The sequence below is a fragment of the Lepisma saccharinum genome, chromosome 2 (assembly GCF_977018435.1).
Source record: "Lepisma saccharinum chromosome 2, izLepSacc3.1, whole genome shotgun sequence".
Taxonomy (NCBI): domain Eukaryota; kingdom Metazoa; phylum Arthropoda; class Insecta; order Zygentoma; family Lepismatidae; genus Lepisma; species Lepisma saccharinum.
In genome coordinates this window covers 69,010,425-69,037,599 of record NC_139230.1, presented here as the reverse complement: position 1 = coordinate 69,037,599, position 27,175 = coordinate 69,010,425, and the positions used below count along the sequence as shown (strand labels likewise).

General features: G+C 36.4%; 1 protein-coding gene across 8 annotated transcripts in view; it reads right to left on the bottom strand.

The window, feature by feature from the left end:
- Nucleotides 1-8,094: 8,094 nt before the first annotated feature.
- Nucleotides 8,095-27,175, bottom strand: part of FoxP (forkhead box transcription factor P) — a 1,057,401-nt gene continuing 1,038,320 nt past the window's right edge. For 7 of the 8 annotated variants that reach the window (XM_083117436.1, XM_083117437.1, XM_083117435.1 and 4 more), the window contains 2 exons: nt 25,124-25,224; nt 8,095-12,284 (listed from right to left, as the gene is read on the bottom strand). In XM_083117436.1, the coding sequence (XP_082973562.1) occupies nt 11,996-12,284; nt 25,124-25,224 (390 nt within the window). In that variant the 3' untranslated portion in view covers nt 8,095-11,995. Of the gene's footprint in view, nt 12,285-25,123; nt 25,225-27,175 lie in introns of those variants that run through there. The other variant, XM_083117440.1, reaches the window with a different exon arrangement.

The window sequence follows — 27,175 nt, the reverse complement described above, 5'->3', positions numbered from 1 at the left end:
GATCCCACATTAAACTGTGTGTCCAGTCCAGATTAGCCTTAATGTGCATAAAGTGGACTTAAAACAACAAATCAATCAATTGAATGAGGAGCTAAAGCCCCTGTCACACGGACCTGGATTTCTAGTAGGAATGCCCTAGTTGGCACTGAACTGACTTTCTAGGTACAAATCATGGCCACCTGGCTGACTGCTTGACTGGTTTTGATGTGTAGAATTCGAGATTTCCAGAGCTTGGGGAAATTTTGAACATTTGTGAATTTTTCCCATCCCGAATGTCGGGATTTAAAAAAAAATCCCGCCCTGACCCAAAAAATTCTGTCCTGCACACCCCTACAGTTTTACATCAAAGCATTCATGGATCATTTCGGTTAGCTGTTCCAATTACAATGTATAATACATACAGCACAAAAGGCACGTCGAGTTACACCGTCTATGGTGAGTGCACGGTGTTTACAATTGGAAAAGCTAAAATATTCTTCCATACGTGTACAATAAACGTTGTAAAGTATGTACATACTATTCTATGACCGCAGGTAACAGCAAAATGTAAAGAAATTAAAAAAGTTATTTTTCTCAATAAAATAACAACATTGTTAAATAAGTTAACCGACAACGTTGCAGTTGACTGTATATTGCAGAGGACATTTTTTCTGCAGCCGACAAAAGCGAAGAGACAGGCCGTTCCGCTACCCTCAAGAGGCAACAAGAGGAAAGGGCGCCCGCCAATGCAAGGGAACACCGGGGAAAAATTTGGAGGCAAGTGTTCTAGGGGGTTATTCATATGCCTGTTTAGGGACCCTGTTGCCGCTGTGGCATACTGGATCAGCAAGTGTTGTCACATTGGATTTCCAGAAAAGAGCTAAATCCCGCCTAAAATGGGGATACTATTTCTCTGAAGCAACAAGAGCTAGACTGCAAAGCCAAAACTGGATTTAACTACAACTGAGACCGTTTAGTAATAGACGAAAAGATAAGTACTTGATGCGATTCGTGAATTGGACAAACCTTGCTCCAAAAAACTAAGTTGGCAACAGTAGTATGTACATCTGGACTTCCTCCCACTGCTGGAGGAGGGGAATTCTGTGGTGGTTCTTTTTCCCCTTTCCACCTCTTTGCAAAGAAACAGAGATGGTTGACAAGGCTCTACTACTATTCACTGGATTTTCGCGGTAACTCTCTCATGAGTGGTAGATCTTTCTAGGAGTGATTGTGGCTAAATAAATCATTGAGCAAATTGAAAAAGAAAAAAAAATCCAGATCAAAGGCATGTTTTTTTGGGGGGGTAGGGTGGATTTTATTGATTGATTTAGTTTATTTTACTTCGCATTTTGTGCCTCTTGGCTAATTTGCGAAGATGGGGATGAGGGATGAAATTATGAAATTGATGAATGGACATTCACAAACAACCAAGCCCGAGCAGGATTCGAACCCGGGACCCTTGACGTCGCAGCGTGATGTGCTAACCACTCGGTCACAGGGTCCGGCTGGGGTAGGGTGGAGATGATAACGTCTGATGGCTGGTAACACTTTTGAAAAAGTCACGCCACGCCACTGTTCTCCACTATTATATTCTTCCACGTCAGACATGCTTCAATTCCTGCGTTTCATGTTATATCAGTGGTGTACTGCAAGTGATGATTGTTCTAGATCAGTGTGGCATAATGTGGGCTTTCCTCCAAAAGAAGAAGGTGTATAAGACATGCAGAACACCCAGTTTGTCATCAAAGGACATTGAGATGGAGTGTGATTCGGATTCAGAGAGGGTGATGACCACATCAACATCATAATCAATGTGGGTACTGAGCAAAACAAAGTATGATTTGTAACTCTATCATTCGTAGTTTCCAAGATATTAATTTTTATTTAATCATTACAGGATTTTAAATCTCCCACTGAAAACATGGTCGGCCTTAACACAAGTAAAATATTTTTTTTTCTCCATAACTATCAATACCAAGTGGATAATTTTTGCAACGGGAGTGCTACACATATCAGGGAACAAGCCGGTACAGTTTTGAAACCTAAGTGGGGGGCAGCCAAATTAGGAATTTTATGAAACAAACAAGTTATTTTTATTTTCTTCTTCTATTGGATAAATTTAAAAATGTTTTTTTTTTTCTGCTAGAGGTTTATACCCTGCTTCATACTAAACAAAACGAGGTATGTATCATTCGTAGTTTCCAAGATATTAATTTTTATTTAAAGCATTGTGGAATTTTAAATTTCCCACTTAAAACATGCTGGGCATTAGCTCAAAAATATAAGAAAAACTGCCTGGGCATCTAAGAGTTAAGAATAATTAAAAATATAATTGCATTAAAAAGCACAATCTTATTTAATCTATTTCAATGTTTGTTTACTATTAGTCTTTAAATTGTATTTTGTTATGGTTTTCATATTTTTTTCCATCTGCTGTTTCTTACCTATGAAGTTTTTTTGTTTCCTTAAATGGTATTGTCATATTTTATTTATGCATGTGCCAGTTTCCACCTTTAGGTAATATGCACACTGATTTATATTAATTTAGATATTTAGAAATAGATATTAACCCTGTTCATTATCATTATTCAAATTGTATTATGTATGATTATGACTAAATGGAAATAAATAAATAAATCACAAAAATCATTTCGGTGAAACAATTATTACATATACTTCAATTCATGGACGTCCGGAAAAGGGGAGCAAGGGGGCCATGCTCGCTCCTCCCCTGGAAAATGAAAGTCAACCAAAAATTATATATTTCACACTTACAATTTCATTTCAGTCACAATAATATACTGGGTGGTCCAAAAGTCCTGGAACGGTCAAATATCGTGAGAAATACACATCGAATCGGAAAACAAAAAAATACGTGTTTAATAAGTGAAAGAAAGCTATTCAATGATATCACATTTGATTTCCCACCCCCACCCCCTGGGGGTGGGGCAGGGAGCAACTGTGAAATTTGAAATGGAAACCCCCATTTTGTATTGTAGAATCGGATTCTACGTAAGAAAATAACCTGGTTTCAGTACTACATTTCGCATAACCCAGGAACAACAATGTGGATGTAGTAGTATTTTGTTTCCATCGGGGTGCTTGTTGTAGGTGAGTCTCCTTGCCTCTCACTATCGAGGTGCTTGTAGTAGGTGAGTCCCCTCACCTCTCACCATTGGGGCTTGTTGTAGGTGAGTCCCCTCACCTCTCACCATTGGGGCTTGTTGTAGGTGAGTCCCCTCACCTCTCACCATCGGGGTGCTTGTTGTAGGTGAGTCCCCTCGCCTCTCACCATCGGGGCTTGTTGTAGGTGAGTCCCCTCACCTCTCACCATCAGGGTGCTTGTTGTAGGCGAGTTCCCTCGCCTCTCACCATTTGGTGTTCTCGCCAACCTCAATTTATTTCCTGCTCAAATTGGTATCCCCCCTTTTCTTGGCACAGTCCCAACCAAAGATACACACCATTGGAAACATTCTGTAACATCTCCAGACTAATTGCTTTTGACACTGTACGAAGTCTTTCAATTCCTCGATATTGTTGGGTTTGGTTTCAAAAACTTTGCTTTTCAAGTATCCCCAGTAGAAGAAATCAAGAGGTGTCAAATCGGGTGACCTCGGTGGCCACTCTATGGTGCCCCTTCTACCAATCCACCTGTCAGGGAAAACGTTGTTCAGCACATCGCAAACAATTAAAGCAAAATGAACTTCAGCTCGATCTTGTTGATACCAAACATTTGTGAATGCATCCCCAACAATAGTTTGTATTTCAAGTATTTCAACAAATTTACGTACTTTTCAGATGTCAAATTGCCATCAATGAAGTATGGCCCGATAATACGATTACACAATATTCCAGCCCAAACGTTAACTTTTTGCAGGTACTGTGTACGATGCTCCCTCATCCAGTGGGGATTCTCAGTGGTCCAATACCTCATGTTATGCTGGTTGACAGATCCGCTCAACTGAAAGGTAGCTTCATCGGAGAAACAAGTCCACCACAGAAATCGATTATTTCTGTCGAATCGTAGCATCATTTCCTCGCAGTATTCAAGTCTACGATCATAGTCGTCTCCAATGAGTTCTTGCACTAGTTTAATTTTGTACGGATGATACTGATGTGACTTCACAATTCTAAGGATAGATGTTTTACTTACTTCGGTTTGTTGAGCTACTTTTCGACTCGAAGTATGGGCGTTTTCTTGGGAATGCATTAGAACTTCCAAAGATTTCTCGTCGTTTGTAGCAGTTTTAGGTCTTCCATATCGTGGTTCATCCCTGACTACTCCAGTTCTTTCGAAGCGATCAACGGTTCGATAAACAGTAGATTTTGAAATAAGTGCACGATTCTGGAACATATCGTTGAATAAATGCACGTCGTCTCCATATGATTGTTCCGTATCACCAAACCCCCGCATCATGAGAACTGTTATCCTTTCCCTCTCTGACAATGCCATCGTTGACAGAATATGAACAGTAATGGATTTTTCTATTCTTTCGTAGACCTATTAATACTCCAGTACTATTCCCCCCTCCCCCCTCTTCGTGAGTGCAAAGAATGCACACAGGGTTACTGAAACTAAATTTGACCGCCCACTTTCACATTCTGTAAGATCTCACCTTTTACACAACAATCGCCTTAAGCACGCGACCTTCACCGTGGTAGATTACAGGTAGCTCCTCACGCCGAACCGACCTGGTGGCACGATGAATAAGCCCACTGTGTGTGTATCGTTGTTGGTTGGGAACTGCTCACGCAGCGAACTGCCGACTCATGTCAAGGTAATCGCATGCCTGCATAGAGTCACCAAATGGCAGACCAGTCGCCTTTGAGCGGCCCTACGGGAGCGCGGAAGAAAAACAAATTGGACCGAAGTAAACAATGAACAATTCAGACGTTTATGCTTTTTGACGTTGGGAATGGAGAAAAGGCGGTGGTGAGCGGGTAATTAAGTTCCGGTCACCACCAGACTCACCTAAAACAAGCACCCCGATGGGAACAAAATATGACTACGTCCAAGTCGTCGTTCCTGGGTTATGCAAAATGTTGTACAGAAACCAGGTTATTTTCTTATGTAGAATCCGATTCTACAATACAAAATGGGGGTTTCCATTTCAAATTTCACAGTTGCCCCCCAGGGGGCAGGGATGAGGAATCAATTGTGATATCATTAAATAGCTTTCTTTCACTTATTAAACACGTATTTTTTCGTTTTCCGATTCGATGTGTATTTCTCACGATATTTGACCATTCCGGGACTTTTGGACCACCCAGTATATTAATTATTGCATGAACATGATAACTTCAAATTAAAGCAATGTTAATTGAGAGGACAACTCTATTATCGGGGAAATTGTGCCTTGTTTGCTCCCCCTGGAAAAAAAATACCTTGCTTGCCCCTCCCTGGAAAAAATCCTGCAGACATCCATGCTTCAATTCAATTGGTTCAATTAACACATTTATTTCAATTTCATCAATATGCTTGCTAGCAATAGAAAGAAAGAAAATAGTGAGTTCAATGTTATGGATTTCTCCTTGTGTTTCAGTTGGCAGATCTTTAAGTTAAGTTAGATAACACTTATTATTATTAAGGGAAAGAGTTACAGTTTCACACCAGTTGTGCATTTATTTCAGTATCGTCTGAATGGGTACTAATAAATATCCTGGCATATGAGAGAGTATGAATTTCTCCACATGTTTTTATGTTGATTATTATGCTAGACACGATATTTGGAAAATATGATGAATAAGAATTTTCAGAATCCCATGTATTTCTTATGGGAAATCAACTTCAATCAAATGGAAGTTTCAACTTTTCCATCTGTCAATTACATCTTCAAACTGTCCTCTTTCCGTTGACATCATTTTCTATGTGATCGGAGGTTTGATATTCCTAAGAGAACAAATGAAATAATACTTCCATAAGCGCAATGCAGTGTTGGCAGTGTTGCCAAACCTGATGTGCATATAAGAACTAAATTTTAACATAAATGGAGTTAAAACTGAATTTCAAGGAGTTATATTTATGAAGGCTGGAAAGAATGCCTGCTAGGGTAATTTTAGGTGCCAAAGGGGTGGGGTGCGCTGCTATTACTGTTAACTTTAAAGTGATGACAATTTATTCTTAGTGTTCACAATCTAAATCCAGTGGTATCACCCATCTCAATAATTCGCTGATGGGTCATATGAAATTGAAAATAAAGTATTCCTGGAAAGTTGGCAACAGTGCCATGGAAAAAAGAGCTGGGAAGAGCGTCGCGGAAACTGTTCCTAATGCTCTTAAGTGTTTTGACTTCTTATGGCGACAGGCCCGTAGCCAGAGACCTTGCTCTGGCCCCTCCCTGTGAAAACTATAGAACACATCCTAGCATTAGTAGTCTGTGGAATGGGATCAACCTGTAGAGAAGCCAACAGGATGAAACCCCTGAGATTAACCCTTTCACTTAATTCATGCATTGTATTTATAATACCTTTGCATTAAAGACTCATTAACATTTTTTTCAGAGATGTTCATATTCCGATGGCGATTCTTTTCTGTCTGTCTATGACGTATTAAAGATTCCAATGACAACCATGAATGTGATAAATGTCTGCAAGCCAAGGGTGCCTGCAGAATTTTCTCTGGGGGGGAGGGGGCAGAGTAAGATTTCGCATCTTGCCCTTCAGTCATAGAAACTTATATTTCACCATTTATTATTAGTATTATATTAATTGTGCAATTGAAATTAAATTGAAATACTTTGACATTGATGGCAAGTTCAGACTTGAGTTCACTTTACATTTTTTGCCTTGCCTTGCTTACTTTCCATAAGCATCTATAAATTGCTCATGGTATTTCTTTTTCATTTTGAACCTTTTTTTCACGATGCATTGATATCAAACAGACAAAACTTGATCTGCTCTCCTTAATGTGCCAAATGGTACTCTAAAAAAGGTAAATGATTGAGCAAACATAACAAATGCAAAAATTTTATAATTTTTAAATATTTCTGTTTTTTTCTGTTTTATATAAAAATAATTGAACAAGATTGTGGAACTAGGCAGGCAGTAGCAGTCATTGATTTTAATTGTCATTATTATTATTTATTGCTGCTATTGTCAATGTTATTTTTGAGATGAGAAATCTCAAAACAAATCCTGAGATCCATCTATATTTGAGCTTTGTCATTTGTTACTTGAATTTCATCACATTTATTACACATCAATTAGTCTATCTTTGTTTTTACCAATAATCTTTATTTAACTACTCTGTTCTCTACATTACACTCCTAAAACTGAAGGAAGATGCAGCAGATGACTATGGGTGATAATAATTGGTTCTATTTTAGATGAGCCCTCTCTTATAATTTTCTATTTATAAGATTTCGTCTGGCCTTCTCAGTATATAGTATCTGATCTATATACAAATTTCAAAATTGCTATTACAATTTATTAATCATTATCCAATGTTCAACAATTGAGTTTGAGTTGTTGTTTTAAGTACACTTTATGCACATGTAGGCTAATTGGGACTGGACCTACAGTTTAAAGTGGGATCCAAACCACTATACAACGTACCCCCACCAGATATCAAACCCAGGACACCTTGATTGCAAGCCGGTGACATTACCACAACGTCATCGGGGAGGCCCTTTTAACAATTGAACACAACACTTCCATCAGAAGAGTGAATTTAAGATGATACCCTGATGGTGTCTATTCATGTATGTATGTATGTATGTATGTTTGTGTGTGTGTGTGTGTGTGTGTGTGTGTGCGTGTGTGTATATTTAACATTTGTTTAATATGTTCAGTTTGTGTGAATATCTTACCAACGCATAATTTTCTTCACATCATCATCACGTCAAAACGTCAAAAAGGTGTTTATTGTGAACATTGAATATTGTTGTTCTGTTTCTCTTTTTTTTATTTAATAATCTTCTCTGTATGGGATTTTGAAAGTTTCAACTTATGACATGTAGTGGAAGGCAATAAAAATTAATGTTAACTTTACCTGCGTAAGTATAACAAGGAGGATGTTTATACAAGCTAAATAGTACGTAAATAATTCAAACTTAAGATTTAAACAGTTACTTCATGGTAGAAATAAATGATAAAAACATATCAGATCATACACATATTTAAATTTATTACTTTTAAAGCAATATCAGTATTATAACATTCATGTTAACACATTTCTTTCTCCCAAATGCACTTTGATTCAGTCTAACAGTGGTTATAGCATTAGGTCAGTATATATTCCAGGATGTAAAAATCCCACATTAAAAATAAAAATTTATTTTACTGATGGAATGCAATAAAAGAAAAATACATGCTTCTAAAAAGCATGAGATTTACAAAGAAAACTCAAGACGGCAAGAATTTGTATCACTACACAAAAGAAGTCAAACAAAAAAAAGCAGTTGCAGAATATGTTTTCACTGTCAATTTAATGGGCAAATTTTACATCCTAGAAAGACCAAGTGATACAAGGTCTTGCTGAAACACTTTAACTGCATATGTTATACTAAATTTATTAGGTATTGCATTACAATTGTGCAGGTTATCAATACTGAGATATGACATTGTTGTACTCTCAAAAAATGCAGTTTTACATTGTACAAAATTATTTTCACATGATGTGAACATGGTTTCAGACACAACCCAAAAAAAAAGGAAGTTGTCAGGTAGAAAGAAAACATTTTGGTTTGCATACATTTTCCTTTTTGTTTTAATATTTATCTAGAACTCTAGAAGATACAGATTTATTTCTACAGTGGTCAACAGACTGGTTTCACATACAGTGAGGTATTTACAAGAAGCCCCCAGAAATTGGAAGTTGATGGGTCCTATTCCACCCTCCCCAATTGTGCCTCATACAAAGTTGTCTCATCAGTGTTACATCACATGACACTAAAAACTACCAGCGTTGTTTTTACGCACATCTACGCCCATCATCATAATACAGTTAACACCTGGTACAGTTAATCACATCTTTATTGTGGCGGTATCAAAGTTATTGCTCCTCCTAAGAGTCCCAACGCCCCTGCCTAGTTTGGGAATGTTATCTAAAGCATCTATATACATGCATCAAACCCAGCTCATGAGACTAAAGGAGACATTGCATTTCATTTCATTCCAACAATTGATCTGCTTTTACATAATTATTCTTGACCACAAAAACACAATATGAATTTAGAAATAAATCCATGAGGAAAGAATGTCTACATTTTTCATAGAAATGCTTTCCGTTTGTCATGGAGATGTACTCAGAGCTGAGTCCTGTTTTCCATTTTTCCTGTAGCTCTCACTACCAATACAGGGGGGTACTCTAGGGATTTCACACAAAACAGGCAGTTGGGCCAGGAGTTTCATCAGAACCACCCAGAATTCAGTGGGCACATCTGATGCAAGTCAGACGTGACCCAAGAAAAAAAAAGAAAGAAAGGAATCTAAAAAAAAAAAAAAGAAAACTCCTAAATATAATTAAGATGACTGAAATAAACCCATGCATTCCAGGCCTGGACCTAAAAACTCTAGGAACATGGAACATAAACTATTCTTACCACAAGGAACTCTGATACAGTCCAGACCCTTATTACATAGCATAATACCTGAAGGCTATCACATTACCTACTTCAACAAGACAATATATCACCCTGCAATCCATAAATAAGACATACTTCATGCCACCAAAGACAGACCTGGGCACTTTGTCTTGTATTGCATGTGAAGACTTTCTATGTGAATGATTATTCTTAGCCAGGTTTTCATTTCAAAATAATTCTCTTGGCCAAGTTATAGAAGTGTACTTTGGGTTCATGTTTCTAGAAATAAAAAATTCCTTGGGAACTACAACCAAATAAATGAATAGTCACTGAATTCTGGGTAACTGAAATCACACATCTACTGACAAGACAAAACTAGGAATGCATTAAGTTCTTTTTTGTGACTACATAAAATATTAAGCAATAAATTTCTTTAGCAACAATTTCTGTACTGACATTCATTAAAATAGGCAAATATCTGAGTCTCAAACTCAGGAATACAAAATGTATGAAATTCTTGAAAATGAAGTAAATAAAAACTTTCCCACATCTATATAGTTTTTCCCATACAAACACATCCACTGTGTGGCATTTATAACACTAAAATTTAAAACTCTGTAAGATTTGAAAATAATTTAAGTCTATTTTATAAAAGTTATTAATTAACCCCCTTGAAAATTTTTGGTGTCCCTTTTATGCCAAACTGATTTTGGACTAGTAATGATATGGAACTTTGCTTTATTTAATTACAGTTTTAGCTACTAAAACATCCATAGTCTACAAAAAGCATTAGCATAAAGGTGAGTCAGGACCCTGTCACTATTTAAACCCTGCCCAAACAGGCTGGATGGTCAATACTGTACTTTCTAGAATTAAGAACCTAGTACCAGTACTAGGACATTCAATTCATTATATAACTTTCCGTTCATGACACCCAACCTCTTGTCAAGTGATAAGTGGAAAGAGAGCAATTGTTATGCAGAGTTTTGAGTGTTGTGCATGTAAGTACCTCTCTTCGGTTACTTTGGTTTTGTAACTTTTTTCCTCTCATGTGTCATGGCTCAATTTGTCCTTTCACCTCATTTTCATTAGTATTTTTATTTTACCTCTCTTGAGACAGCCACCCATATTTTTGCAGGGATTTCTAATAATAGATTTACCCATGAAACAGGAACTCTCTGTGTTCTGAGGTGGCAACTTACCCTGTAATTCTGTCATGTAAACAATTAGAGTATTAAACACAAGAACATATCCAAATATAAGTATACAAAATTGAATTTAGTGATGTGAATTCTTGAGCAAGTTGTGAAGAACTGCCTCTATGCTGATTTATGAAAACAAAAGCAATTGTCTGGAACACAGAAATATTCCTTATCACAAACATACAAATAACAGAGAGCATTCTTCACTAGTTCATTTAAATAAGGAACTGCTTTTGTCTAAAGGCTATAAATAAAATAAGTTATGGAATTATATATTTCTTTTTGCATTGTAAAAGCAATAATGGTATGTAACAGTTCCTTGAAATCAACACATGACACTCGTACCAATCTTCATTCATTCCAAATCCCTGCATTAAATCCTGGTTGAAAATACCATCTGAGGACATATGTAGTGAGGTATTGTACTTTGATGTAAACAAAATAAATAATAATGTAGAAGAGACACATGCACATATACGAGATATAAACATGTACAGACTAGGCGCACTGAGGTATGGGGGACAGTTTCTTGTTTTATCAGGGAGAGGTTTGAGTCAAGTGAACTGTACAGAATTCGCTTGAGATCGCATACACTAAGCTCACTAACATTACCAGACTTCACCACTGAATTATTTCAGCCATGCCTACAGTTGTAAACAACATAGCATGTCCATTCAGCAATATATCAATATTTCTTTACAAATCCTTACTACTAGATGCAGAAGTCCCCTTACAAGAAGCGATACACTACCAATAAAAGCTATGCACTTATGTCTCTAAAATGCATCGTCAAATCATACAAACATGCAGGCAGTCTAAATATCACTTCGTACTATATTTCACAGAATTGTCCACACTCACAGCTTGTGCTCTACTAACACATTGCAGATTAACACTAGGCTCAGTTGCCCCAATGTTCGACGGTTTTTTTATATAATAAAATTACATCATTACATTTGACATGTCTCTTGTCGTTGTAACATCGCTTTTTGGGGAGATATGAATAATTTTGCTTTTTATTTCATTTTATTTTTTTTGGGAAATTTATTCAGTTAATACACTCCTCTCCATCCTTGACTAACTTGTCACCTCCATCCAGATAATATACTTATTTCTGTACTGTAACACACAGATATGGATAACAAAAAGCACTTCACAGAGCTGTTTCTTCACAGAAATATTTGCAAAATGAAATGCAAATTTATTTTGCTCTGCAACCATGTGCCATCACGTAACATCCAAGCCACTGCTTCAACATGCAACCATGAACACTCGCTGACAGTCATCAAACTATGCTTCAAGGGGTGCTTCACTGACATCGGGAGCCATTGATAAGTCCTCTGCCATTTCCTCCCCTTCTGATTCTTCTGCCATACCCATTCCTTCTGCAGAAGGTCCTTGATCCATGGGTACCCCTGGTGGATATTCTCTCTCCTCACCAACACCTTCACCTTCCTCTGGCTCAAGCCCATGGTCCAATATCTCACGCTTTATAAGATGAGACAGCCCTCCGTTTTCGGAAACTATCGGTGGTGGCAGAGACTCCTGTTTAATATGTACTGCACTTTCCATGGGTGGCCTGTAATAGTGAAAACACATGTGATATTCATTGCAACACTATCGTTGTTTTTAATAAGAGTAGCCAACACACTTACAAAACAGAGAATTAACATAATTGTGAAATCGCACCCTGTGATAGCTGGCCAAGCCATTGATATGGTAATGGGATTAATTTATTGTACCATTTAACCTACTTTAAGTCGTATTTTTTTACCCATTTCACCACAACTCATTCTTATCTCCTATCCGTGAAGAAGGTTTGAGGCTGATCCAAAAATTAGGACTATCAACAGAACCATTACCTTGTCAAATAGTGAAAAAAAGTAAGATTCTGGAATTGCAAGTTATACAAAATTGTATTTTCTTACATAAAAATGGACTACTGCTTTTAATAAATGTACCTTAAATAACTATTGTTATTTAGTGTTAAATTTGCTTTTATTATGGAGTTTATAACACTTGAGAAATATATAAATATGGAACAAGAAATTCCTGAAGTTGCTCCTTTGCATTTTATTCAATTCAAACACTATTGTTAAAGATATTAGGATATTGAATGCACTAATACTACCATGGAAAACTCTCTATATTAAGATCATAGTCAATCACAAAAATGAGTGCAGAATAATATACCAGTTTCAAGTCTCAAATTTAGTTAAAGAGTTAGGATCATTTGTCTTCCATTAATGAATATTATCATCCATCTGCTTCACTCACTTGGATGCTCATGTCTCACATATCAGATAATGTAACTATTGCATGTTAAATTGATAATAACCATTATTACAATGTGTTAGTGATATGAATCATGCCTACATAAAGGTTGGCTTAAGACCTCTTTGCACACCCACCCTTCAATTCATTTACTTGATGCAATATACATTTTTTCATAGTTCATAACACATATGAAATAAATTGCAACATACAAAGACACAACACAGGACATTTTGGAATAGATGCTTTCTAATGATTTCTGACCAGAAAATTTCAATTCTAATGGCTACATAAATTATGCCCTGTATTATATTAGAGGAAGAGGCAAATTTGCAATTTGCAATAGCAGTCAGTCTTTGGTGTTTATGGCTCCAATTTAACATTGTAAGCATTTCATTCATTTAATTTTATTGCTTTTATTGTTGAAGTGAAATTGTTCCCATAAGGATGTCATTAAGGTTAACAGCAGACTGTTAATTACAGACTGATCAAGTGACACTGAATTCAAAAGTTAAATTGTTTTAAGATTTTGATATTTGAGATGAAGTAAATACTAGGGAATTCTTGTACAGCATGCAGCTTTATGCTATCTCATATGTCCTCAAAAATATTTTACAGTAATATTATAATTGATTATTATGACATTACATAGTTTAGCTCTCTCTATAAAGTGCTACAAGGTTCACTGTTGATAATGTAGATACTGTTTTCCTACCATGAAATACTGATAATACCAGTTGACATAGGTAATTACAGGTTCAACTTATTTCAAGTTTGAAAGAAGACAGACAGCACTGAATTGTGAAGAGAAAGTGAGATGTGGACTAAGTTATCACTGTATACATGTATGTCTATTGAAAACGAATTATTGTTTGACCTTCCAACAATTTGATTAGATATATAAATCACAATTTTAAATTATAATCTCTACTTCTCAGAAAAGAAATACAATTATTCAAATTATCCCCACAAACTTTGCAAATAAAAGGCTAAGTTATGCCATTTTTTCTATTGAGGTGACTACTTTCTAGTCAGCATCCTGACATGAGTACTCCACACAATTAGGATTTTACATGCAACTTGGGCTGAAAATCCTTCAAACTTTTATCTGTCAATCAAACAATTGCAGAAACCAAACAAAAATGTACACATAACATTGAAGAGAAAAATAAGTAGAACATTTGAGATAACAGCTGGAGTCTGGCAAATATTTGAATTTTATGGTAGATTTGATCATTAAAGAGCTAGAAGTAGGGGCCATAAGCATACAAATGTAAACAAAAATTTCATATGCAAGTGATATCACACTGGTTGCATGAGGTGTAGTATAACTAACAGAAATGTTCTTGTTAAGACAAATATATAATAAATGTATCCTTAGTCTTGACTCATTACATGTGTAGCATATATGTATGTATAAATTTGAGTTTTCATTTCCCTTAACTATGTTAAAATTAGAACATAAAGAATACAGGTGTTGAAATTTTTCCTTTTAGAACACGTGAATGAAGCTGCTGAAAATGTGCAAACAACTTTCCAAAGCATTTGTATTCAGTTCCAGTACCCTTCATAAGTCAGTCTGCTATGGTGATATAAACTATATTGATGCAAAGAGCAATATGATATTGATAAGTGCTACTGAAAAATACTGCAATATATTCATAAATTTGTACAGATTTATATTTCGTTCATTAACACAAACAATTATTAGTGTTCATTCTCACCATGAAAAAAAAAAGTGCAGGTACAGCATACTGTTGTGTACTGCCAGAAAAAAATAGATATTAATGTACACAAAAATATATTATACCTCACACTGTGTGTCATTTGATAAGTGGACAAAAAATGTATCAACACTAAAGTTGTTCAAAATATTTGTGCTATTGATGTCACATAGTTTAGCTCCTGTAAACTCTAGATTTTTATGCATTTTTGCCCAGCTGATCAACATTTTTCATGGTAAAACTTTCATAAAATATAAAGGCATAAATGAATAAATTAATGATGTAAACTATTTTAAAATCTATAGAAGACAGACAACCCATGTGTCCATTCAATGAATAAATAGTTGGCCTTTTCATTTGGAATGAACTCTATTGAAGTATGGTTCATGACTTTCTAATGATACTATACCAACACTTACCTTTCTTAAATATCCTCAAACATTATTTTGCCTTACCCAATGATTTCATCAGAAGGTAGCTTAGCAACATGTGAGAAAAACATATAAATATAACATGACAAATGTCAAATGAAGGTAAAGTTGAGGAAGGCATGGATGGTGGAAAGTGGACACTAAGGGAGGACAGGGGGGCATGTCCCCCCAGAAATCTACACACAACCTCACATGACTAGTCACTGTGCACTTCTCAGGAAGCCAGAAATCTGGTTGGCCTCCCATGCATCCCCCCAGTTTTGGCAACTCAATTATTATAAATATTGTCATGTTCTGTATTAACAATTACATTTCTGTAAAACATTGCAAAATAAACTTTCACTGACATTTTCTGTTGAAACTGGAGTCCAGAGTTGTAATCAAGTTCCTCCATTTGAAAGGCAACAGAGCCAAGGAGACCTACAAGGAAATGACAAGTGTGTATGGGAAACAATGTCCATCCTACAGCACTGTGAAACATATGGAGACCACGTTTCCAGTGTAGACACAAGCCTGCGGGCAGCACTCTGCAAAGAAGGTCATGTTATGGTGGTGTTTTGAAAATCTAGTGGCATTATGCTAACTCAGTGGTTTTTCCTATAGTGGGCCATGTTCACATTCTATAAGGGACCGACGGGCTGCACTGTTCCAGGCACATTTACAGAGGCAGTGGCAGTTTTACAAATAAATATATGGTTTCTGTTGTTCACAACACATTTATTTATGATACTCTTTACTTATAAAACAATTAGCTATTGCAAAGAGCGCTGACAGATTCGATGATGCTAATTGCAGACAATTTTCAAAGTGTGTGTCGGTCAGTCCACTCCTCAACTTCGATATCACATTTTTCATTTTGGAAAAGAGCTGTTCGTAGACATAGGTGGTACTGAATAGAGATGCAGCGATCAGGGCATTACTGTACAGAGAAGGGAATTTTGATGCTCTTACATATTTGGAACAATGTCATTTCCACATTCTTAAATATCTCCCTTAATACAATTTTACACTGCAATTTGACAAGTTCTATTTGCATGTTACCTGGAGCATCTGCACTGAAAGGAATGGAGAATATCTTAAACATGTTATGTGACTTGAGGTATTGAAATCTTGTGGCAAATTCAGATCTTAATGGGGCCTCACCGATGGTGCAGTGGTAGCGTCATCACCTTGTAATCAAGGGGTCCCGGGTTTGATACCCGGTGGAGGCACATAGTGGTTCGGATCCCACTTTAAACTGTAGGAACAGTCCCGATTAGCCTTACTGTGCATAAAGTGGACTTAAAACACCAAATCAACCAATCAGATCTTAATGCTGAGACATCTTCAGCACATTTCTTACCTTTTTGAACCATCATTTGTGACAATGCTGAGAAGTAAGTGAAGTTCCCATTTTTAAGCTGAATCTCCTACAAACATAGTTTGGATTCAAAGGCTTTCACATGATCACTGAGATGAGATTCCAAATTGTTCTTCCCTTGTACTTTGAAATTCAGTTCATTCAGGTGTATTGAATTTGCTGATCTCATCGCTCAGACCGAAAACTTTTTTGAGCACCTTACCAGCACTAAGCCAACAAACTTTTGTAAAGTAGAACACGTGACTGAGCCTTGCTTCGATATCACTAAGAAAAGCTTGGAACTGTCTGTGGTCCAATCCTTAGGATCTGAACCATATCAAATCAGTTTGTCACTGGATCACATTGTTTCAATTTATTTCATTAAAGGCTTTAGCGGGCCACTAAAACAAAGCCAGAAGACCACAGGTTGAAGACCACTGTCCTAACTGATTATTTGACCTATGGCCACAGAGTTACTGGTGAATATTACAGATGACTCCTGAAAGCACTTAGGGATGCTCCGAAGGTGATATACTATGGAAAACTGGCAAGAGGAGTGTGGCTGTTGGCGGACAATGCTCCTGCTCACAAAGATGTGGAGACATTCCATCATGTAACACAGTCTGGATACAAGTCCTTTCCTCACTTACCTAAGTTCCCTAACCTAGGATTGTTTGACATCTTTCTGTTCCTAAAAATGAAGTAGTCATTGCAGGGTTGATGGTTCTCCTCAGATAGGAAGGTCATTTCAGATTTGAAACAGTGGTTTGCACATCAGGATGATATAAACTAAAAAAAATGGACTGCAAAAGCTGAAGTATCGGCTGAACAATTGTGTGACCTTGCAGGGTGACTATATGGAAAAGGACTGAGACATTCTGTAAGTTTCATGATCCTGCATTATTCCACATAATTCAAGCAATATGTATAGTAAAGATAATAAAGTAATAGAAGTCTGATACAGTGGAAGTGAAAGGAAAATTGTGAACTGCAAAGCAGGGTTCTGTGGACTTGTTTTCACAACTGGTCAGGGCCAGCCTCGGGCACTCACCCAAGGCCCCATATTTCAAGGGATCCCATTCCAGCCTAGTCAAATAAAAATAGGCCACCATCCAACTTAAGGCATACAAAAATTAGTAACATTGCTGTTTATGAATGATACTGCCATCTGTCGAGAAGAAGGCAAGCACAGTGATAACTCACACATACACATTCCTTGTTTGTTTATTGTGTAGGAAGTGAGGTTAGTGATGCATGTATTTGTCCAACATCAGAAGACATGGTTCATTTTTTGACTGCTGAGGGTGCTGGAGGATAAAATTCATCTTTGCATATCTGTTATGTACAGTGAATATTGCATGTCACATTCATGTGTGCTGGAGAAGCATAAGAGATTGTGAGACAAACATGTGTCACTGCAAGATGATCTGTACCCAGAACAGGCCCATTACATCATTACACCTGATGTTATTGCATGGATGGATGGCATTATCTAGGAAAATTGACAGATCACAGAGGAAGAACTTCATGTTTTGATGGGGATATGCCATGGTTCCATACAGCGCAATTCTCAAAGACCACCTGTAGTTCAGAAAAAAATTGCATGCAGTGGATTCCAGTCCAACTGACAAAGGAACAAAAGACTCAGAGAATGGCTGCATCTCTGGGTCATCTGCAGTGGTACCATGAGCAAGAGCAAGCATTTCTGTGCCATAGTGTCACTGGGGACAAAATGTGGTGCCACCATTTTGAGCTTGAGAGCAAATGGCAAAGCCAACAGTGGAACCATGTGGACTCTCCCCCACTGAAGAAGTCCAAAACTGTACACACAAGTTCTTGAAAAGTCATGATGATGTTCTTTAACTGCATGGGGCCACAATCAATGTGAGGTGCTATGAAGACACTTTGCACAAACTAAGGTGCACCATTAAGTAGAAACGCCATGGAATGCTGTTCAACAGCATAATTCTTCTCCATGATTCTTCACACTTCCAATCTGGTGAGGGATATGCTTCAGGGATTTGGCTGAGAAACATCCTTCCTACAGGCCAGATCTTTTCGCATGTGATTTTCAGATATTTGGTGACCTGAAGAGAAACATTTGTGGACAATGGTTTCACTCGGATGAGGACATATGAGACTGGATACGGTTGTGGATAGGTCAGCAGCTGACAAGCTTCTACAAGAATGGAATTGACCATCTTGTCTCCCAGTGGGGTGTGTTAACCGTTATGGAGATTACTTTTCATTTTCAGTGAAACTTTTTGGTGGCTGGCCCATTTTCATTTGGCTGCCCCTTATACATTAATTGTTTATTACAAGTTGGTAGCTCACTGGTGCTTCAGATTGAGGAATTAAGACATCAAATTTTTCCAGACCGCCGTGAATTCACATAAAGAATGTTGTTGGTAATAGGCCCCATAACCTCCTAGATCTGATTCTTGTTAGTGATTTTTCCGATGTATGTATGTTTGTAACTGAAGATGAGACACTGCCTGTGACATAATATTTTCACCTGTGTGCTACTTTGACTACTAATTAGTCAGACACAAATGTTAAAACTATTGCCTCACTATTAGATGCGATTGGTTGCCAGCTATTTCTGGCTCTTCTACCCATGCAATAGTGTATTTGATAACATAAAAATGTTAAGAATTGAATTTTTTATCCACTCTGCCATTGGGAAGGGCAATTTGGCTGAATGAATACGTGATTCACTGCACAAGTAATTTCAAGGCTACTGGCTTGTCTTATTAACATATGTATATTGTGATTTGCTAGATAGGTTCCTTTTCATTTTGAAGTATCAAATTGTTTTTATTTAATTTATTTCCATGGGTACTAGAGTAATGGCGAGCCAAGACAGGCACACATAATACAGAACATAAATTTATTTTTTAATAAATAGCATACTATTTACAGGGCCACTCAAGATTGAGAAACCAAGATCTCTTGAACTCATCTGAACATTTTTTGTTATAGGCTCCCTGCACATTATTTGCCCCCAGACCTGCATCTAAGCACAAGCCCTGTATGTGGTAGTCAGACACCCTACTGAATGAATGATCCTGGCTCCTTTGCCTGGTGCATTATTCTCTTAGTTTACTCTTCTTTTTAATATTTGAGTGCAAGCCGAAACTTATTCACCAGAATCCATAGCCAAAATTATATTAATCTTGTCTAAAATACACATACTTCTCTACAACAAAACTCTCATCTTTTAGCTGTCTGTTTGAACTCTGTATTTGGCCTTATTTATCTCTCTGATTTATTGAATAATTTATAATTTGTCACTAAGTATTATATTGAGTACAATTTTTACTTCATGCAGAAACCATTATATTTGTAACAATACTGAAAAAAAGTATGCATGAGCTGAAAATATGTAACTCTCGTGTTGAAGTATAAGTTGGCTTGGTTGCCAAGATGGTTGACTTTAGATCTTGCCACCAAAGTTCCTGGGAGTTATTGGGAGTTATCAATTTAATCATCACTCACCCTCATCATAGCAATTGGCCAAAAGTGGTAGCAAGCAACATAAAATAACAAAAATACAATGCAAATATGACGAAATATTACTTTTAAACAACATTATGAATTAATACTTAGAATATTTTCCTTAGATCTTGTAAATTCACTACAGTCTACCTCTCAAAATCACTTCATAAATATGCCAAATACATATTCCCGAATTCTAATTTTCAATATTCCCCTTGGCATCTTGTTACATCATTATTAATAAATTGTGTATAACATCTGTTGTGAGTAATGAGAGAAAAATTAATGCAACTATTAGAGAAACATTTATACTTTTACTGGCAGAGTGGAGAAAAAATATTTACTAGATATGTATATTGCAAATCAACAATAATATTAAAATAGTAGGTCACCAATTTTTTCATGGGATGTTGTGGTTAATTTTTGCCAAATATTTTACGTCTTGCTCATTTGGTGCTCCTTTTGTGTCATTGACCAAAATGAACCCCCATCCTACTCCCTAGCTTTGGCTCTGTTGGGCATCTACAGATTTTTTTCCAGGGACGGGCAAGCAAGATTTTTCAGGGGGGGGGGCAAACGTGGCACATTTTCCCCCATAATAGTGTTGTCCCCTCAAAAACCATTGCTTCAATTTGAATTTATCATGTTCATGCAATAATTAACACATATTAATGTGGCTGAAATGAAATTATATGTGTGAAATGCATATTTTTGATTGACTTCATTTTCCAGGGGGGCTTTGCCCCAGTCAGTGTTTGAAGATGGAAAGGGGGGAGCCAGGGAATTTTTCCCATTCTACTTTTTTTTTTATCCCAGGCTCTACATTCATATTTTCATTCACAACCAGAGAAAGGAACCTCCCCCCTGAATGTGTTCTTTTATTATTATTATTATTATTATTATTATTACTAATCCAACATTTAAAGTGTTAAGTGCACTTTATTTTATATAGGAAAACTGGTTATTGTATTCTCTAAGTTGGCAATGCTGAGGCTGTTTGCCTTGTTTGGGTTCTACGAATTGCCCATACCATGATGCAAGCTAGGGATGATGTTGCAGTGTGAGACAATCAAGATAGTCAAAGCCTCGTGTCTAAGATGTTTGATTTACAAATTTTAAAATTACGCCAGGAACAGATTGTTGGGAAGTGTATAGAATACAGCAGAAATGTGTGGTTAGAAAAGCACAATACAAAACTTGAAGTTATCACTAAAATAATGCACACTGGATACAGCATATGTAAACAGAAGCTAAGTTTTTCATCATTAGTGAACTTGTACATTTTACAAAAACTAAATGAAATCGATATGGGTGGATAATTGCATTCTGATCATTCGTGCCGTAGTATCTTGCTTTTCATTGCAGAAAAAATGCTTAAACAATTGGTTAATTATGTTGGCCACTCTGGAACTTTGTTCAGTTTAATGCTAGATGAAAGTACTTCAACTTCAAATGTATCATGTTGAATAGTCTACATTAGTCATTTATAACAATGAAGCTATTAATTATTTTCCTGCAATCATAGAACTGAGTATACTTTCAAGGGAAGGTATTCTGAAGGATTTGTTTCAATACTTAAACAAAATAGGAATTAAAGAAGATATAATGAAAAGAAAACAACAATTAACTGGTGTTGCATCAGATGGGGGGAGCAACATGCAAGGAGAATACAAGGGTGCAATTATGCTACTTTGTCACCATATTTGGGATGGCTTAACAGTTATTCACTGTTTGAGTCATAAATTCGTGCTTGCTGTTCATGATGTTGTGAACAATAGATACAGTGTCATTGTACTTTAAATCTTTTATTGTATGTTCAGTCAAAGCAGCAAAAATGAAAGGGGTCTGTTCGAGAGTGCTCAAGCAGTGGCAACAACAATGATGAAGATTAACAAAATGTTTGATATTTGTTGGGTGGCATCCTGTTATCAATCTGTAGCAGCAGTAATAAAGAATTATCTGGCCCTTGTACATTTCTTTTCAAATTGTGAACTCAATGCAGTTATAAGTTCAAAAGAAAGAGCAAAGTGTAAGTGAATGCTAAAGAAGATGCAAATTGTGGTCATTTGTAGTAAAACTTTGTCTTTTACATGATGTATTAGATCTTCTCAAACAGTTTCCATTGCTTCTCCAAAGAAGTAGTGCTAGTGTAATTACTGCATGGCAGGAACTGACTGGGTTGGTGTTTTAAGTCCACTCTGTGCACAGTAAGGCTAATCGGGAAAGTGGGATCCAAACCACTATGTGCCTCCACCGAGTATCAAACCCAGGACCTCTTGATTACGAGGCGATGATGATACCACTGCAACAGCGGTGAGGTGCCCACATGGCAGGAACTGGTTGTGGTGATAAAATTACTAACTTCAATGAAAGAGCACCCTAGAGAAAGTCTAAAAGATGTAGAATTTCAGTTTTCTCAAACATAAGCATTCATGAATTCACTAACGGAATCATCTGAAGCTGGCGAGAGAAAAAAATCATCCTCCAGTGACCAGAAAATGAAACAGAACATATGTTGCATGGTGACAAAGAAATCACTTTGCTGTGTGGAAGGGTAAAAATAGAAGGGGACAGCATTCATAAAATAGTGAAGGAATTCAGAGCGTACAAAGAATGCAAAAATGTGATGATGAGCTTAATGGGTGACTTACTGAGTGAACTTTCTGCAAAGCTACACACCATTCCGGTATCAATTAGTGAGTGTGAAAGGGGTTTCAGTAAAACGAACATGACTCTTACTGAACAAAGAAATCGAATGAAAGTTGAAACAGTATGAGAATTGTTATTTATCGATCTGAATGCCCTCCAGTGGACGATTTTCCTGTGACAACATTTTATGAAATGTGGCTAAAGGAAGGACACCATGCCTGCAAGTTGTAAGAACCTGATGATCAACCATGTTTATGACCAGAAAGCAAGCTGTTCATGTAATGTTCATCTCATGCTTTATGGTAAGCCAGTGTATTTTTAAAACTTTGTGCATGCATTAATACTAGACATTGTTTATAACATAGCTACAGTAATAAAAACAATTTCAAGCATTATGTTATTTGATATTATTGTTATAATTAAAGCAAACTGTCCATGTAATATTTGTCTCATGCTTTATGGTAAGCCAGTGTGATTTTTCTCATAATGTAGCCACAGTAGTATCACTGATTGTGTTATGTGGTGAGATTCAGTTTTAAATATATCTCAAATTGAGAAATCATTTTCAGTTGTAAAGCAGTACTGCAATAAATTGTTCATTTTAGAGGATTGTCAGTAGTCAATATTGGTGTGATCTGTAACATACATGCATTATGTTCCCTACGTCACTAATATGTCCATTGGGTTTCATTCATTGTAATGTGTAATAAAATATTAAACTATTGCTGCCTCTTAAAACCAATAATAGAGTTATTTTTCTTTAAAGACCTAGTATTGGGATGATAGTTTTAGTGCATGTCAGTTCATTTAGCAAGTATTGTCATGTATCATAGAGTTTCTTAGATACGTATGTTACATAGATTATATGTAAACATGTTAGTTGTATGAATGTATTCAATCACTAAGGTTTATTTGTTGAATATTCATTTATGTCACTAGGCACAAAAATAATTCAGAAAAAGCCAGTAGCGGCTCGTGGTTCAGAATGCTGGTGGTTGCACCAAATATATGTATAATATATTTATATAACTTTAATTTGTATATATTTATAATGTAATTATATGTATTTATAATTTTATATGTGAGTGATACGTGACACTTTCGAGGAGTACAATTAATAATCATCATACAAAATTTGAAGTTTCCATTAATTCGACAGCAATATTATGCAGAATTGTGTGTTTTGTGATTACATAAGAAGTACTTTAATGTTCAGATCCCACTTTAAACTGTAGGTCCAATTCCGATTAGTCTTTCTGTGCATAAAGTGGATTTAAAAAAAAACAAATCAAATCAAATTGTTACAAGTTTCAAGCATTGGTATTGGTATAACACATAATTTAAATTAGGTTAAGATTTTCCCCAAAATAAAATATTTATCTTTGCCTAACGTGGACATTTTGTCTGTTGCTCTACGACACAGGACAGTGAGAACTTGGCTGCTGTTCTAACGCTGCTGCTCTCTAACGGTGTATGAAAGAATTAGCAATGAAGTGTTTGTTGTCGGCCTGTCTTCTTCTTCCCTCACCCACCGGGGGATCCAAAACAGGTCGCCTGACTTTGGTGTGTTGTAAACCCATTGCAACGACCAAGCCGACTGAAGCAGGGGATAGGAAGAACAGCGTTGAACTTTGCTCCAATACTCCTCGCTGTAGAGATCAGGCAATTGCTCCGGCTTTGCGACGCATGCCTGTATGTCTACCCATAAACTGTGAAATCTCAGAAGTTTGCTTTTTTTTAAAAAAAACGGATCATAATGGAATTTGCTTTATGAAGCAATGAAGGGCAAAATTGTTTGTTTATGTTCAATATATTTAATAGGAAATCAAACGAAAAAATATACTAACAAAAAGTATGAAATTTTGTTGTAAAATATCCGGTCATTGTGCAACACTGCAACAATATCAGTAACTGCCCCTGGATAAAGCACTCCTCTGGTAATAGACATACAAAATTTGACCAAGTTTTCCAATTTCCATTGGTCCAAACTTTAAAGAAGCCACCAAGCTATAATCATTCACTACCAGTGGGAAGTACATCATAGTAGCTAAAACAATTTCAAATGTTATGTTACTTGCTATTATTATTATAATTTAAGCAAGCTGTTCATATAATATTTATCTCATGCTTTATGGTAAACCAGCAAGATTTTTTTCTCCTTAGTACATGCATTAATACTAAGCATTGTTTACACAGTAAAATGTATGAACCTATGCAAAAAGTAACTCAATCATACTGTCACAGGCCTCTGTTGCACTCATAACAAAATCCCAAAATGCAAAAGTTTCCCCTCCTCTGCACTTTCTTCAATTCGAACACTGGCCCCAGTATGTAATAAAATAATACTTACAGCAGGAATTTTCCAAAAATTAAGCTATTTACAATATATTCTTTCAAGCCATAATCATACTAATGCTTCTGCAGTCAACCAACAAATAACTATTTATTTAATGAAAGTTCTTACCATTCATGTTTATTTAAATACATAAAGACACACACATACCTGTGCTCAGATAGAGGTGATGGTCCCTTTTCCGGACTGGTTGCTGTAGAGGTGCTCATTGAATTATTGAGGAAAGGAAGATTACTCTCTGCCAAAGCAGCCTATAAAAATTACATACATATATATTTTTAGTCACTATATTCTTTCATTCATTTCTGATATTAAAAATAAATATTAAAAATAAACCTTGTGCAACACTTTGCAAAATTGCCAGATAATTCAAAACAGTAATTTTTCACAATCATTTTACACATGGGAATTGGAAATTGGAAGTGATGGGGGAGGGGAGGAGGTGTCAAAGATCAAAAACGTTTGTCAAAATTTGTTGTAGGGTCTTTCATTAAGAGTGATACTTTTTAAAATTTGAAAAAAAAATAAACCACTCAACGTATCAAAGTAAATTGTGCTTTATTTTGAAGCTTAGACATTGCAGTTATGTTCTGAACAAAATATCGTTCAAATGTCCACCACGGCTTTGAACACTCTGACGCACACGATGGCTCCACTGATCCTGATTTCAGTGGAAAAATCATCTTCTCAGACGAGGCGCATTGTTGTCTTAGTGGATTCGTCAATACGCAAAGTTGTCGTTATTGGAGCGAGAAGAACCCACAAGTGGTCCATGAGGTGCCATTGCATTTAGAAAAACTCACTGTGTGGTGCGGTTAATGGAGTGGCGGCGTCATTGGACCTTATTTCTCTCGAGATGATGAGAGAAACGTTACCGTCAATGGCAACCGCTACAGATCCATGTTACGCAAATTTATGTGGCCAGAACTTGACACCATAGATATTTAAAACATGTGGTTCCAGCAGGATGGCGCTACGTGCCACACAGCTAATGCTACGCTCGATTTGCTGAGGGAGAAGTTTGGCGACCGGATCATCTCAAGACGTGGATGTGTGAATTGGCCGCCACGGTCGTGTGATTTAACACCCATGGATTTTTTGGGGGGCTACATCAAAGCCCAGGTCTATGCTGACAAGCCACGAACTTTGGAACATTTGGAGGCGAACATTCGTCAGGTTATCGCAGACATAATGCCACTAATGTTGGACAGAGTGATTAACAATTGGAGCCATCGTGTGCGTCAGTGTGTTCAAAGTCGTGGTGGACATTTGAACGATATTTTGTTCAGAACATAACTGCAATGTCTAAGCTTCAAAATAAAGCACAATTTACTTTGATACGTTGAGTGGTTTACTTTTTTTCAAATTTTAAAAAAGTATCACTCTTAATGAAAGACCCTTTATAAGCCTACTTTATGCTCAGATAGGCTATCAGGATTGGACCTTTACTTCAAGCCACTCCATTGTGTCCTTTCAGAAATATTTCAGCGATCCTCAATAATCCTACGCACATGTATTTGTAAACTCAATATGAGCACACAATATCTTTTATGAAGTTAGTATTTTGTTGTTGGATTCTCCCTTGATGATTGTATCCCGTTGGCCTTATTATGATAATGTGTCATTGTTTAGAGGAAGCTCTACGCATAACCTTCAATAAATGCAACATTACTAATAATTTTCATGAAAAGTTGTAATCTGTTGGTTTCATTGGTTAAAGAAAGTGCAACACTGCATATTGGAAATTAAATACCAACATATCATTGTGAAACAAATGGCTACACCCATGCACCAAGGGAGAGTGTTGAACAAGCAAAAATAGTAAATGTCATGGTGCCTCATGAAAGTATTGGAACCCTATTAAATTAATATTATTGTCAATTTGGAAAGAAGTAGATCTAAAAATGTTCACGCTTGCTTCACTTGCAATGCAACAATTTCTATAACACATCAAATTCATACTTATTAGTAGGGCTTGGATAATTATGCATTATGCATTTTGCATATTGCATATGCAAATGCATATTGCATATGCAAATGCATATTTCAGGATTTTTAACTAAAAATGCATATTTCATATGCAGGTGCATATTTCTATGAAAATAAGTTGTTGATGTGCATATTTTTGTACCCACAAAAGATTCCATTCGTCGATTAGTAAACAAAGGGTTACAACGTCAAACAAGCATCAACATTATAGTA